Source organism: Gorilla gorilla, chromosome 3 (assembly GCF_029281585.2).
Source record: "Gorilla gorilla gorilla isolate KB3781 chromosome 3, NHGRI_mGorGor1-v2.1_pri, whole genome shotgun sequence".
NCBI classification, from domain to species: Eukaryota; Metazoa; Chordata; class Mammalia; order Primates; family Hominidae; genus Gorilla; species Gorilla gorilla.
In genome coordinates, this window is record NC_073227.2 from 49,647,268 (window position 1) to 49,664,004 (window position 16,737).

The 16,737-nt window shown below is 41.2% G+C and overlaps 1 protein-coding gene across 14 annotated transcripts in view; it reads left to right on the top strand.

Annotated features, from left to right (window-relative positions):
* The window catches only part of LIMCH1 (LIM and calponin homology domains 1), a 339,607-nt gene that overhangs the window by 264,276 nt on the left and 58,594 nt on the right, over nucleotides 1-16,737 (top strand). For 9 of the 14 annotated variants that reach the window (XM_055385614.2, XM_055385618.2, XM_055385613.2 and 6 more), the window contains one exon: nucleotides 14,182-14,217. The exons of 4 other annotated variants lie outside the window; for them this stretch is intronic. In XM_055385614.2, the coding sequence (XP_055241589.1) occupies nucleotides 14,182-14,217 (36 nt within the window). Of the gene's footprint in view, nucleotides 1-1,930; nucleotides 2,234-4,724; nucleotides 4,968-6,387; nucleotides 6,718-7,988; nucleotides 8,108-8,216; nucleotides 8,326-8,786; nucleotides 9,048-14,181; nucleotides 14,218-16,737 lie in introns of all 14 variants that reach the window. One more of the 14 variants, XM_019025483.4, reaches the window with a different exon arrangement.

The window sequence follows — 16,737 nt, forward strand, 5'->3', positions numbered from 1 at the left end:
TTAGCTTAAATCATTATCTCGTTCACTTTGAAATATATAAGCCTCAGAAATGTTGAGACAAGAGCTTTTCTTCCCCCTCACCTGCTTTGGGCCCGTAATCCCTCCTACCAAGAAAGCTAGCCTGCCTTTCTTTAGGTGAGGCTGTGCAGGATCGCCAGTTGGAGGCAGGGCTTGGCATTTCTCGTTTCACATTGCCACACTGTATTCCTTCCACATGAAACAGTGAGCTGTGCCCCCAAAGCAACTCCTTCTTCCCAAAGCTACTCATCTATGAGTGACTTGGACAAAATAAGTGCCAAACCTCCTCATGAATATAAAGCCAGACAGCCTGGCCTGCCCCTTGAGTATACTTTAATTAATTTACCTGAGTTCAGATGGCTTGAGCTAGAGACCTTAATATTCTCTTCTGCAAAGTGGGCGTCATAATTCCTATTTTGCAGGGTTGTCATGAAAGTTAGTGTATCTGGAATGTACTAAATGTACTAGCTACTAAGAGTTGTAGTTATTGAAAAATAAAGTAAAACAGACCCAAGTTTCACAAAAGACTGTCCTTAAGGTCCTTCAAAGAAAAAAAAAGCACATTATAAAAGTCATTTAAGTATTTTGATACCTAGACACCTGTGAATACAATCCTACATATCTACCTTATACATATTATTTGTTATTTCAAGGCCAACAGGGCCAGCTCAAAACTTGTATCATTATTTTTTGCTCGCCGTGAATCTGCCTTGAAGCTCTGAATTTAAAAGACTCAAGCAATTAGTGGAAAATCAGTCATTGTGACAACTTTTCAAGTGGGTGGGGAGTGTCTTCAAATAGCCAATGATACGGAAACTTTCTTCACCCTCTTTTTTATATATTTTTTTAAGTCTGCATATCTAAATTGAGATCACTTGAAATGAGTCTTGCCACACTGGGCATTTAGCCTAAAAATAAACACCCAACGGAATTTGCAGCCTTGGCTGGGTTCACAAGATGCACAAGGGACCAGATTCTCCCTGCTCAAATTGGCATCGCAAATTGGCAGGGTCATTTGCATAAACACGAATATTTTATTCCAAAAAATTCTGCCCAAGTTGGGGGAGGTTGGAGCCCAGGACTGTTTGGTTTGTCCCAAAGTGGAAAGAATGTTGCTCTTGGACTTCAGGGGTTCAAGCAGAAGATCTGCTCCCAAATTAGGGTATGAGAGCTATGATTGCACCACTGCATTCCAGCCTGGGTGACAGAACAAGACCCTGTCTCTTAAAAAAAAGAAAAAGAAGAGAGGTGGAGAGACAGGAGGTTAGAAGAGGGAAGAAAGAGTTGCTGATGGAAAGGTGCAGAGCAAGATAAGCTTCCTGGGAGTGGAGGATGATGGGAATGGAATAGTTTAAGACCATCCTATGAGTGGTTGTAAACTATCCCAGATGTTTCAGGTTAGCTCAGCTCTGAAGAAAGACTTCCTTACATTTTGTAATCTGTTACACATTCTAGGTGTGGTGTCACACAGCTGCATTCATTTTCCCCCAGATCAGTTTCTTGGTGGCTCAGTTTTTTGCCCTGTCAGTCAAAAACAAATTAAGTGTCTACTGGGTACTCATGTGCTAAAGAAAAAAGAACAGTAACAAAAAGCTTCCCATTTTCCCCCAATTTCATGCAAAGAACTTGCACTGTCACTTTCAGAGCCATTTAGGATCCTGCTTTTCTGTTGCTGATGGAAGCCCTGAAAATTAAATGAATTTTTAGTATTGCTAGTGTCTGGCTAAATTCAAGGTTTTAAAACCCACCCTAACTATGCTGCAATTCTAGGCTGAAATAATGAACAGATGTCATTTGAACTAACAATATCGAGAAGACTTTTCACTAACAACACAGTTGTCTGTCTAGAGATGGAGATTTAATTTTTTTTGTCTGATCACATGTGGAGTCCCATTTAATTTTCCCCTATCAGTCAGAAACAATTAAGTGAAGAGAAAGAAGCTATTCGTGATATTGTCCTTCGCAAAGGAAACTCTTTCCTGACCCACCAGCATGGCAACGATTCAGAGGCAGAAGGTGAAGTTGTGTGTCGACTGCCTGATCTTGAGAAGGATGACTTTGCTGCAAGGAGAGCAAGGATGAACCAAACCAAGCCAATGGTGCCATTAAATCAACTCCTCTATGGCCCTTATCCAAAGAAAGGGGCAGAGAAATCAGATGGCAGCAAACAGCTCTCAAAGGGAATCTCAAAAAAAAGAAGTCTAGAATATAAAAGGTGTGCATGGTGTGTGCATGGTGTGTGTGTGTGTGTGTGTGTGTGTGTGTGTGTGTGTCTATGAAAGAGACACAGGGAGAGAGGACATAATTAAGTGAAGTCAATTTGTATTGTACCTCCTCCAGTTCCTCTTTCCAGCCCCTCAATTATATGTACTTTGTAATGGGGGTTTATTTTGAAGCGGAACTTTAGATATTCAATCTCCCCTAAATGCAGATGGCAGACAGTAGAGTGTCCATGTCCAAAATAGGGCTGAATTTGCCAAAGAAACATTGAATTCCAGTGTGTAGATGTGCTGAATCAGGGCTCATCACCACATATGGGTGCTGGTGTCATCAGTTGGCATTATTAGCAAAAATAGACATGTACTATTGCCTATCAGAGAACAGCCACCTCTCACAGCTGCTCTAGTCCATTCAAAGGAAGCAGAAAAACGCTAAAAGCACTTCTCTCTTATTAGCTACATTTAGATGTTGGAAGAAAAAAAAATGAGACTTGTTCTTTCTTCTGTCACACCAGCATCATCACCTAGACAAATGATAGTGGATATTTCCCATCAAAAACACTTCTCAAACTTATACTTCTATATGTTCTGTCATAGAAATTGTTTTCAAGCCAGTTTCCTTTAGCCAACATTTTCCCCGTCCTCTTAATACATGTTGGAGTGAATTGGGGACAGGAAAATTATAGTAAGATGGAATTTGACCGGTGATTTTTGTCCTGAGAGGGAGATATGATTTCATTTAGGGCACCCACTTGCTGAATTTCATCCTGCAGAGTTAATCATTCTTGTATTTTTCCTTATATCAAAATCAGCTAGAGTTAGCATCTACATTATTGAATTGTCATCTTTTTGCCCATCACTTTAGAGGTTTTTAAGCCTGTTGAACTTAGTATATAATTATCTCGGCTGTGCTTTAGACAATTAAAATGGTTCTTTAGGCAGAGTTGTTGAGCTCAGGGGAGTAGTTGGTCTTTTTGATTTTTCTTAGGAAGTACCAGATACAAAAACCCATGAGGGATTCCTGGATATAGAACAGGGATTCGATAAGAGAAAATCTGGCATCATTTCTTTACAGGACACATTATAGCTTCAGGAGGCCCTTGGTCTTTGCCATTGCTGTTGGCAGGCCTTGTAACAAACCATTCTTGGAGGGCCTTGTGGGAGGGATCAGTTGTGCAAGTGAAACAAAGACTTTTGGATAACTGACTAACATCAAGGCATATTGATGGCAATCAGCAATTTGAGTCAGGAAAAGGACTAGCCTTTGTATCTCCCTTGTTTCCTTTCTCCTCCATGTAATTTTAATTCCTGATATTTCCAGCTATATTTGTCTGTTGTCACCTGACTCTGTGTTTGTGGACGCAGTTCTGGGTCTGAAGCAGCCCTTGACCTCTCTAGATAGCATCAAAGAACTTAAAAAAAAAAAAAAAGAAGGGTCCCTAGTGCCTCTTTGCCATGCCCTTCCTTGATCTCCTTCCTCAAACTAAGAAAATTCTATAGCCTTTCTATTTTTATGGGCTGTGCAAGCATGCCAAATCATCAAGGTAACAAAAGACTACCTCTTGATTTTCCAGCTTGAATGATATATTTTGTGGGAAGATTAATAGGCTCTATTTATATATTTTTTGAGATTTTTCTATTTCAAGAAGCATATTTAGTTAGAAGTAGACTTTTAATGGAATATTTATATATATAAATGCCACAGCTTTGGTTTAAATCGCAGTTTTGTCAATATTAGCCAGCTAAGGTTCACTTCATAGGTGAACAACGGAAAATATCAGTTTTAGCATCAATAAAGGTGAACGGTTATTAACACGAGAAACAAGTGGGTATTGACCCTCTCAATCCAGGTAAAGAGGAATACCCTCTGCTTTTCAAGTTTGCATTAGCCAAACCTGACTAATGCCATGAAGCAGACGTTGAGTTTAAACATTGAAACTTTCTGTTCAGAATTGACTTAGATGTACTTTCTGGCAGCTGTGGGTTTAGGTTTGAGATGTTTAATATGTGAACAATGTTCCAGCTATCTCCAAACTAATCCTAGAATTTGGATCATGCAGAGCTCATTATGAACATTTTACTAATGCAGTAAAAAACATTCCAAGAGGGCTAAGGGATTCATCAGAAAACCTGAATTCATTACAGTAACTTGAATAGTGTGGGAATTGGGCATCATTACCATCCAACCAAAATCTCATTACCATTAGTAATCTTTCAGCAGGCACGGCTTCTTTTCCTAAACTGTAGTTGAGACTGTCATCTGGAAGGGGAAAAAAACCTCTGTCTCATTCAGAGTTATAATAAGGGTGGTATAGATGAAGGTCATCACAGCTCCCGTTGATTCCATTTTTGAGAAAGAGAAGAGTGTTTCCATCATTTTGTTCTGTCCTCAGCCTGTGAGTTTCCATGCTTGACATTCTCTTTGTCTGCTCCCCTTCCTTGAACTTGATTTTTCCATTGGTGTGGGGGCCTGGATCAAATGGACAGAAACCAGGGCCACACAGAAGAGGTGAAGTCAATAGTGACCTGTAACATGAGGGCTCAGGAAAGTGAACCTGTGGAAGGAGGACTCAGGAAGGTGCCAGATCTTCACAAGGATGACCTGGCACAGCGGAGAATTCAGGGCAGCCTTGCCCCTCACCGCGAGCCCCCGAGCTTCATTACACTCTCCAACATAACAGAAGCTGACTTGGAGACGTGGGAGAGACTCAAAGTGTCAGAAAAGGCGAGGTGTGTCATGTTTCCCCCCAGTTTCCCCCTGGCAGTTATGGTATTTCATTTTGAAGGCATCAAATGCTTATCTTTGTGTCTTTTTTTTTTTTTTGTCAGGGTCTTGCTCTGTTGCCCAGGCTGGAATATAGTGGCTTGATCATAGCTCACTGTACCCTCGACTCCTGGGCTCAAGCAGTCCTCTCCCTCAGCCTCTTGAATAGCTGGGACTACAGGCCCATGCCACTATGCCTGGTTAATCTTTTGATTTTTTCTAGAGACAAGGTCTCACTATGCTGCCCATGCTGGTCTTGAACTCCTGGGCTCAAGGGATCCTCCCACCTCAGCTTCCCAAAGTCTTGGGATTACAGATGTGAGCCACTGCACCTGGCCAAAATTTTAGTTAATTAATTAATTTTTTTTAATAGAGATGGGGTCTTGCTATGTTGCTCAGGCTGATCTCGAACACCTAGGGCTCCTGGGGCTCAAGTGATCCTTCCATATCAGCCTCCCAAAGTGCTAGGATTACAGGCATGAGCCACCGTGCAGGCCCCTTGTATCATTTTTTATTTTGATGGCTTGAAAAAGTGCATCTCACATCACAGAGCTCCTGGAGCTCAGCATATGCAGCATGAGATGAATTTATTAATACTAAAAGTTACAAACCACATGGAGAGAAAACATTCTCTTTTTAACCCAGCCAACTTTCTAAGAATGTTTATTTATTTTGATAGACTTGTTTACTGTAAATAATTTAAACTTGACTTTCAAATAATTTTAATTATTCCACAGTACCTAAGATTTTCTTATGCCCTTGTTTATGATGTTAGAGATGTTAGAATTGATGTTTTGAAAGCTATAGAAGCTTAAAGACAAGGTAATGATCATTTCTAGGCAAGACAATGATCATTTCTTCATTTGAGTGTTAATGAAAAAGCAATTTTGCTCTAGCCTTAAAAATATTTTTCATATACAGTCTTCCCTCAGTATCCGTGCTTGATTCCAGAATTCCCCTTGGATACCAAAATTCTTAGAGGCTCAAGTTCCTTATATGAAATGGTATAGTATTTGCATATAACCTATGCACATCCTCCCATATACTTTAAATTATCTGTAGATTACCGATAATAGCTACATTAACATAAGCATACCTTATACATGTATACCTAATACAGTGCTTTCACATCACTTTATTCATGTGGATTCAGTGTAGTACTTAGTGCACGGCAAATTCAAGTTTTGCTTTTTGAAACTTTGTGGAATTTTTTTCTCTCAAATAATTTCCATTGAGGTTGGTTGAATCCTGTCAGTGGGATGCCAAACTCACTGATAGGGAGGGCCAACTTCTTCTAGTTTTTTTTTTGTTTGTTTGTTTTTTTTAAAAAACCTCTTATTGATTTGTACTTAGACACTTTTAGAACTTATTTCTGGTTTTGACTAGGGATGGAGATGTTCAGCACATCTGTGCTTCTGAGCCTTCCCCAGAAATTAAAGCAGAAACTGCCATTCGTGATGACTTTGCCAACCGCAAAGCAAGGGCCTCTAAGAAATCTTCCAGCCCCAGGCAAAAGTTTGTGCACTTTGGGCCAGTGACGGAGATAGATCAGCAGAAATGGAAGCGGCTTAGCATTGGCAAGGCTGGGCCTAGAGAGGATGAAGAAGAAGTCATCTGTCATGGCAGCAAGATTCAAACGGAATCTGTGTCTCCTGTCTCAGCGGCCACTTCCAGCTTAAAGGGCCACCAAATATTTAATCCACAAAATGATTGCAGGTATTTTTTGCCATACGTGTGCAAGGATATCTGCATGGGAGTCACTGTTGCTTTTATAGAGTTTGCTGAAGCACATTATACAAGCCCCTAGAGATGACATAGTTTTAACAGACTATGTATAGCAGAGAAGTAATGTTAGCGGGTCCCCCTGCGGGGAACATGTATGTGAAGTTAAATGGCAGACATCCATTTTGATTCTGTTGTCACCAGAATCACTGCCTGGGAATGCCAATAATCTTGGCAAATGACCCTTTTTCCCTTGGCTGCATCCAGTACTATTTTATTAGTTGAAAATACTGAATGAGCTAAATGGAATGTTTTAATGATATCACTAGGGTTTCCTGGGCTTATGTATAACCTCTCTCTTTCCTATCCCTTAGAGAGAGAAAGAAAAAGTTATTAGTATCATGAGTTCACGTTTCGGACATACATCTAAGTAGACATATTAAAAAAGTAAAGGTCTCCTTCCTCCCCCACTTTTTAAAATTATATAATAAATCAGGAGTCTTAAAAACCTCCTCTTTGGGGGTTTCTCTAAGTCGAGACTTTCCTTGGATGAATCGCTATCCAAATGTGTGAGGGAAGAACACCTTTATAGGCCTGTCTCAGTTCTCATCCTCCCTGAAGGCCACCCAGTTTTGAGTTCCCAAGCCCTCTTTTGGGGATTTGGTTCTGTGGACTGGTCTCTCTTCCAGGAAACACATATAGGACATGTGTAAAACCGGATTGCCCTGGGAACCTCCATTCCCTCTGTACAGCAGGAGCAAAGTGAGGCTCTCCGTAGCAGGAAGAAGTGTTCATAGCATTCTTCTTTATACCTTGCCCTTGAAATCCAAAGGAAATGATGGATGGCCCATGACCTATAGAAGGGTTTCTTTGGTTCCAGACTCAGGGTGACACCATAGAAGAGAGAAGGCTATAAACACCAGAAATAAAGAGTTGAGGTTTCAGAGGATGGTGGGGATCTGGGGTGGGGAGGAGGGGGTAGGAAATTAATAAGAAATACGTCCTCGAGGCCTTGAATCCTGAGAGGCCCATCATTCAGTCTTGTGGTGACAGAGTCACACAGCCTTGTTTGACCTTCATAGGCCCTAGCCAGAGTTCACATTCCATTATCTCAATCTGATTATATCATCCTTACTAACCAGCCTTTGGAATGAGAGCAGCCACATTCTTCTCTTAATCTTTCAGTCCCAAGGACTTTCACTGTCTTCTTTCGTAACCCTTGTTCCTCTCCTCTCTTGCCACCAATGCTACTTGATCGTCTGCAGAACAATGAATTCTGGCCGAGGTGACTATTGCAGAAGGGCCTTGTGGCTGGCTCCTGTGTCGGAGTCTCAAGAAGAGTGGGTCTGCAGTTTGGGCGAGTGCCCGAGGGGGACAGAGGAAGGTGAGGAGCAGTGTTTCCTGCCTTCCCGGGAGGTGAAGGATGACAGGTGGGGTCAGAGCCTCTGGTGTGAATTCTTTCCTAGGAGTGAAACTGTCCTCTCTGGCTTTAGTTACATCCAAACAGCTGCCACAAGATGGCAAAGAAGAAACGGAAAGCGCTCCAAGAGATTCTGAGAGGCTGTCAAAGGCAGAAAGATCAGAGGACAGCAGCCAGCCACTGTGAGCATCTTGCCTGCGCTCTGCTCCGTGGTGTGTTGCTCCTGCTGTGTGTGGCTGTCGTGTTCCCAAAAAACAGCTTAAAGTCACAGTCTGCACCTGGCAACTGATAGAGCGTGGAGTAAAGTCACTAAAAGAGTGTGCTCATCCCAAGATCAGAGTTCTGCTTCTGGTGCCCGCTCTGGGTAGATATTTTAGCCTTTGCATGTGGCTGAGTACTGGCCAAATTTCATTCTCAGGACTCATGAAAACCAGAAAGGGACCCCCATTCCCGTGTGAGTATCAGCTGCATGACAGAGGGTCCCAGTATTCAAAAGGGAGATTCCCTGCTCAGCTGCTCTGTGTGCCGCTGCCTCCAGGGATGCTGGCTTCTTCTGTCTTGAATTAACGCCAGTGAGTGACACTACTGAAAATATCTTTAGCAGTAAGTGGCCTTTGACTGGCTGGACTGAATGTTGCCCTAGGGTGTGTCCTCTGGCCTCTGAGTGTGAGGCTTCAGGGACAGAAGAGAAGTTGGAGAAGATGACAGCTCCTGCCTGGAGTGGCAGTGGACTGAAAGGCCAGCGAAAGTTGGATGATTCACGAAAAGATGACATGATGGCCAGGAGAACTGGGATGTCCCTTAGACACACTGGATCCAACCCAAACCAGTTCCTTCCAGTTCCATTTGCAAAGCAACAGGATGTGGAAGAATCTTCTAAAGGTCTACCCATGAAAGATCAGAGGTCAGAAGGTTATTCTGTGCCCTTGTGACTTTGTTTCTCCAGTCTGAGCTTTCAGTGTGTTCTTAATGCATTATGGCACCTCAGTGCCACTTACCTGCTGTTGCTAGCAGAAACAGAATGATTAAAATTGGCCTCATCTGCGAAGAAATTTTTCCTCTTTTTACATGTAAGCAGGTGTGATTCAGTGGTGAATTTACCTGTTAAACATTTTTTTCTGACTCTTGTGGACTGAATAAATTGGAAATTTGTTTATTTCTTTCTAGCTCACATAGGAGCCTTTGGGTAAAGGGGTTGAACTTCTATCTGACTTGATTTCACTTTGATTCCAGGTCCAAAGAAGATGAATACATTTATAAAAGTTGTAATTATATTAATTTTTCAACATTAGCAAACACTCGTTGCCTTCTGCAGGTAGGATTTCTATTCCATGCTCTGACTTGACTTAGAGTCAACCATGACTTGATGACGATTAAGGAAATAATTATCCTGGGGTTCCTGTTCCAGTTTAGGGTCCTATATGTTGAAGCCTCTCTTGCCATTTAATAAAAGTGATACATTTTTGTTAAATGTATGGTAAGCCTACCAATGTAAGGCAAAGAAGTGAGGAGGGCTTTGCATAATTTATAAGCTCACCATAAAATAGGAAGCAATGGAGTTCTGCTTCTCCAAGGACCCTGATGGCAGTGGGAGAGAAGGCAGAGTGGGAGGCAAGGAGAACAGTAGGTAATCTCTCCAGATTTTTAAAAATCAATACCCTAGCCATCTTGATCACCTGAATTTAATCTATATTTTACATTCTTCTGAATAAAACAGTAATGGAGCCTAGCACTGTTTTTAGGAAGCAGAAGTAATATTTGTGCTTTACAACCACAGAGTGCTTTGTAGCGTTTCCTGTGTGTCTGCTCCCTCAAGCTCACCTTGTCCTGGGAATTCACAGGTAGGTTGAAGGAATCTATGTTAGCTCCATTTCACAAGTAAGAAGCCTCATGTAGAGAAAAGCTGTGTGAGTGGATCACACATGATTCCTGAGCTGGTTAGGACTGGGAAGACAGAGGAACAGAGTGGTGAAGTGGGTCCTCCACAGTTACTCCCTTTCCAGATGCCCTGGAGTTGACCCTGGATCCGCGGGCTTCTGTAAAGCAAGTTAGAATGAAAGGAAAGAAGGAGGTGAGGCCTAGAGACTGCCTACTGGATACATTTAGGTGCTCTCCCATTCATTTATTCCTTATACTACCTTTGAGAGGAAGAATTTTCATCTGCGTTTTGCAGTTAGGAAACTGAGGTCCACATGTACACAGCTGGTACCTACAGAGCCAAGATCCAAACTCAGCTCTGTCAGAGTGGAAAACCAGCATCCCTCTCCAGCATGATGCCTACACGAGTAACTAGAGGAGACTGTGGAAGCCTGAGGAATTCTCTGTCACTTTTTTTTTTTTGAGATGGAGTCTTGCTTTGTTGCCCAGACTGGAGTGCAGGGCCCGATCTCAGCTCACTGAAACTTCTGCCCATTCAAGCGATTCTTATGCCTCAGCCTCCTGAATAGCTGGGATTATATGCGCCCTCCACCACGCCCAGCTAATTTTTGTATTTTTAGTAGAGACGGGGTTTCGCTGTGTTGGCCAGGCTGGTCTGGAACTCCTGACCTCAAGTGATCCACCTGCCTTGGTCTCCCAAAGTCCCGGGATTACAGGTTTGAGCCACTGCACCTGGCCTGTCACTCTCTTTGTGATTCTGGGAAGATTCCTCTTTATTTTCACATGGGAATGGACGGTTGCTCTGAGCACAGGGAGGAATGGTCAGGTGAACTATGTGACATATTGTGTGAATGAGCCAGCAAACACCGTCGGTATGCACATTTCCTATCAACAAGTGTTTATCAAGTAATAATCACTATGTGTAAAGCACTGTGCTGGATGCTGGGGGTGATCTTAGATGAGCAGTAAAAACACCAAGCTAATGCTAGTTCATGATATAGAAATAGACAACTATCGAATTATTGATTCTGAAATGCTTTATTAGTAGTGAAAGTTACATAAATACAGGCAATGGGTGCATAGGCTATTCCCTTTATCTTTCTACCTACCCCTACCCTCAAAAGTAAACTTTATTTTATTTTTTTGAGACAGGATCTCACTCCATCACCCAAGCTAGTGTGATCACAGTTCACTGCAGCATATCCCTTCCAGACTTGAGCAATCCTCCCACCTCAGCCTCCCAAGTAGCTGGGACCACAGGCGTACACCACTACACCTGGCCAATTTTTTGGTTTTTATTTTGTAGAGACAGAGTCTCACTATGTTGCCCAGGCTGGTCTCAAACTCCTGGCCTCAAGTGATCCTCTAACTTCAGCCTCCCAAGTGTTGGGATTACAGGCATGAGCCACCATGCCTGGCCTCAAAATTAAACTTTATTGACTTTTTTTTTTTGTAGGATGCTTTTGTCAACTGTGACCTGTGTGGCCAATTTTTACCTCATAACCTATTGAGTCACGTACTTTGCATTGGAAAGATTGCTTTGTTACTTTTTTTTTTTTTTTTGCTAACTTGCCTTTACTTTTTGATCTCCTGTAGGATGATTGGGAAAGTCACTTGACACCTCAGCTCTAATTATCTTCCCGTTGCCAGCAAAGGCAATTCTGCTTAAGTTGGTGCCCTTTTAAAGCTAATACATTAGTCTCAGAGGAAATTCCTTAAACCCCCAGTACATAGTAAAGGGATAAATGAAGGTTATCTTCGGAAACTGGGCTATTCTTTTCTCTTCAATTTCTAGAGCACCTGATAAGTATTTAATAAATACTTATTGACTAGTCTGGCCACTGTTCAGGGAACCCCAACAGAAAAATCTCTGCTCCTGTGGGGCTTACATTTTGGTATAGATCTACATTTATTGGTAGAGACGTCCATGAAATACTGTTAATTACTTTGTGTAGAAACAATTTAAATTCAGATATATCCTACATGCAACAACATAGTTGAAACTCACAAAATGTGCTAAAGAAGACAAACTCAAGAGTACATACTATTTGAGTCTGTTTACGTAGTACAAATCACTCAACGCTAATCTATGCATATGTTCGTTTTGTGAAAATTCATTGAAGTATTCATGTGTGGTATGTGCACTTTCTGTATATAGCTTAAACTTCAATAAAATGTTAATTAAAATATTCAAATTGAAACACAAAAACACATAGCAACTATTAATAGATTCTTGATTAACCATCCACTGGGAAGAAATTCTCTGCTCTCTTCCATAGATAACTTAGAAAACACTGTGTTTGAATAAATGTATTCCAATAGGCCTATTTATTAACTGGGAAACACTTACCTAGTCTTCAGAATTAATATTGCCCTTGCACTCCTTTTCCTTTTCCTTTTCCTTTCCTTTCCTTTTCAGACAGAGTCTCACTCTGTTGTCACCCAGGCTGGAGTACAGTGGCATGATCTCTGCTCACTGTAACCTCTGCCTCCCCAGTTCAAGTGATTCTCCTGCCTCACCCTCCAGAGTAGCTGGGACCACAGGTGTGCACTACCATGCCCAGCTAATTTTTTGTGTTATTGGTAGAGACAAGGCTTTGCCATGTTGCCCAGGCTGGTCTCGAACTCCTGAGCTCAAGCAATCTGCCTGCCTTGGCTTCCCAAAGTGCTGGGATTACAAGCATGAGCCACCACGCCCAGCCCACTCTCTCGATGTGAAAGAATCCACTTGTCATCTGCTTCAATGCAGTAGTGTTTTTGAAAATTGAGAATATTAGGTTCAACTTAAGCACCTTCCGAAACGATACTCTGGAGAAGGAGAAAATGAGTCTTACTGCCAGAAGGAAAACATTCATAAACCCTTTCCTTGTCTTGTGTTTGGCCATTTCAACAGAGATTTGGGGTTTTGCATTGGTATGGTTGCCTTCACTGTGAATTAAATCATTATCAATGAATGTAGATTATTCTAGAATGATAAAAGCATAAGAGAGAAGGGGGTATGTGTGTGTACACTCATGCATTCTGGGGTGTTTTCTCTAAGATTCTGTAAGATTTCTCTAAGATTGCAGGAAGAGATGTTTAGAAATTACCCTTTTCCTATAAACTACTGTGAAACTGATCATGGGACCAGGTAATTTTTGCTGCCGACTCCAAAATGTAATTTATTGGAAACTGGAAGCAGGACGTATTTTCTTTACTATTCTTTGTCCACCATCAGAATTGCAGAAAGGAGCTTTTCAGGGTATAGGTAAGAACTGACCCTTAAAACTCGCCTTTGCTGAAGAGACAGGCATTTGTGGGAGCTGTGTTTTTTTTTGTTTGTTTTTTGTTTTTTTGTTGTTGTTGTTGTTGTTTTTTCATGTGCTGGAAATATGCCTTGTAATGTTCTAATATTTTTCTAATTTAGCCTTTTTGCTTTAGACTCATTTAGACTTCCAGTGACTATCGCAGAGGGTACAACTTTATGGATCTAAATTATCAGGAGAATATAAAAGATTAGAAAAAAACTTTAGTTTTTCAAGTTATGGAGTATCATTCAAGTCTGGTTTTGATTAAGGCTACCAGTTTTCTAGGAATTGTGGTTTCTGTCAAATGCATGCGGAAGGCACTGATTGGGGTTCTGGTTGGAGTTCTGGTTTCCCTTCAGAAAACTGCAGAAACACTCTTTGATGTTATTTGTGCAAATGCATTAACATCTCAGGGACAGGGTCAGTAAGGGTGCACAGTGGTGCACATTGTACAGTGGGTGTCCATTACAGCCCATTACTGCTGAACATAAAGGCACAAAAAGTTGAACTGTTTGTGAATGACTGTAATACATGTTTGCTTTCTAAGCTGCCTTCTCTAAACACCGTGGATTGCACCTAAGCCTTTCTGTGTTTATATTGAACAGATTCTTTCTTTTTGGGTAGTGTGGGGATTATTTTCATTTCTCTTCTGGGTTTTGAGATAAATTTTGCATTTTTTAGAAATATCAAGACTTGTCTTTGATTTTCAGCGGCCAATGAATATTGCTAATTGTATAATGCCACTTCTCTTTCAGTATCTCAGCAAAAAAGGTTTGGCGCACATGTATTTCACCGGCAGTTTTTATTTCCAGCTTGCTTACAGTGTTCACTTTCAACTCTGCCAGTCCTCTAATTTTTTATTTGATCTTATAGATACGGTCCGAGAACTCCTGTGTCTGATGACGCAGAGTAAGTTGCCTTGTATTTGTAGGATTACATTAATTACTAGCCTAAACTGCATGCTTCCAGTACTTACCACTAATTGAAATGCAACTGATGCAAGTGAACTGAATAGTTAGCTGACTTGTGCAGCAAAGCACTTGAAGTTGGAATGCAGAGCATACATTCTGTGCAGGAAAGATGAATGAAAAAGCAACTTAAGCATGATTCTAATATGAAGCTGCTGCTTGAAACTTAACATTTGCTTTTCATAGACTGGGCATGTTAAAGTCGTTGTTCTTGTTATGGTCTGAACATTGGTACCCCTTCTGAACTATAGATTTATTTAAAGGGTATTCTGAGTTTTGTACTTAATTCTTGATATGTCGGGGCTTAGAGTTAACAATGAGGTAGTCATTCCCATAGTCTCATTTTTAAACTAAGAAAATAAATCCCAAACCACTAATTATAGATTCAGAAGCCCAAGTTCCTCCCAGGTTGGAGTCACATAAACTGTGGGATGCTTGAGACCAAAACATTGGAGTTTTGCTCAAGTCCCATGGCTTAGCAAGGGGCCAAGGATGTAAGACATGACTGGCCCTTCCCCTCCCTGCTGCTTGGTTTTCACTCAACCAAGCAGAGGTTCATTCCTTATCCCGTACTCCACATCCAAATTTGAGAAGACTCCAAACCCTCCCATTTGTGACCACATTAACTCTGCTTCAGAAATGGATTTCCCATATGCAGATCATTCTGCAACTGATATTCAAGGCAAACTTTTTTTTTTGCAAAATACTAGCCTTCTCAGATTCAAGTAATTTGTATTTGAAGAAACATGATTAATATCTAAATCCAGCATCAGTAGTCTGCTGATCCTGATATTGAGGAGCATTTTGTGGCCTCGTGGGAGCCTGGGCCATCCAGAATGTAATCACCAGTCCTCCTCTGCCTGTCCTTTCCTGAGCCTCAGTTTCAAGTCACACAATGAGGAATTTGAATAGAATTTGCATGTAGAACATGCAAACATCATTTCCACCAATGACAATGAGATTAGGCAAAAAATTAAGTGTCTTCAGATTGTGCTATTTTCATGTTTGTGTTCAAGATGTCTGCTTAGTTTGGACTCTGAGCCCTAAGTGGTCAAACTCCAGGGCCAAGTTTCCCATGTGTGATCTGACATAAAGAACACTCATGCCTCAAAACCAAATTCAGCCTGAGCTTGACTGACTGCACAGAGTTAAGTAGTCTGTAAAACTGAGCCCTGGTTATTACTTTTCAAACCTGCAATGGCAATATTTAACGTTCACTGAAAGGAGGATTTTATAAGATTGATAGGCAAAACACTACTTTGGTTTGGTGAGCAAAAACATTTTGATAGAATGGATTTCTTCTTCATCAATGCAAGGCTGCTATACAATTTGCTTAAAATAGACCCCTGGGAAAGGTGAAAGAAAGGAAGGGAAATTAAGAGTTTCTGAATTTTGCCTTCACCTGAACACAAAACTTCACCCACAGGAAAAGTTAATGATTTCTTAGAAGGGGTGGGGACAGGGACTCCCTTCTTGCCTTCTCTAAGTTTACAAAATGCAGCCCCAGGGACCAAGAAGAGTAAAAGGAGCTTTTTTTTCCAGAGCTCTTATCTGGGGATATCCAAAGTGCTGAGTTTCCTGCTTAGAGCAGATACAATTTACATGAAACCATGTGGGGAACAAAATGAAAAGTTGATATCAGGAATTTATTCTTAAAATAGAAACTTATACTATTTTTAGTTTATTCCCTTACTATCTCCTTTTTCCAAAATCTTTAAAGGCAGTTTTTGGCACAGGCTTATATTTATTAATAATTGACACATTCTTAAAATAGAGCCCAATCAAAAAAAAGATGAGTCCTTTAAGGAGAATATAGGTCAGGGGCAGACCTACCGCACAGGCAAATGGAGAAATTTCCACCTCCTAACCAGCCAAGAATGTTTCCATAGATTTAATTTCACCTTCTTGCCCTTTTCTTCACTTGCACACTCTTTCCCTCCCAATACCCGGCCCACCAAAGGAGTCGGTATGTTGTGAGAGCCATAGGCCATTTTATTCTGAATTCCTTTACCGTAGACTTGGCCCAGAAACAATTTCCAGGCCCTTGGGGTAATTCCATCCTGGCCCTCAAAAATGCCAACCCACCACCAAGGGAGACTCCTGGACTCTGCAGCCAGGAGCCCTCATCCCAACAGCCCAAGGGCATAGACGTAGGTACTGAGGAGCACAGGATTAGTCCAAGTCACATTAATATTCTGGAAGCTGGCCATCTCCAGGATCCCATATCCGCCAACCCCCATCCCCAGACACACACCTCTTCATTTGGGAGGCCAAGTCTAACCTGAACTAGGGAACATGTTCTGAATGACAACTCAGCCCATTTTCTTTCTAGTATTATCAATTCTCAACTTCTTAATTTTTTTTTGAAAATGGCATTAATATATCACTCATAGGTTTGTTATTTCTTTTTTGGCCAGTTTGCTGATATTTCTTAAAAAAAAAAATCTTGAGAAAAAAAATC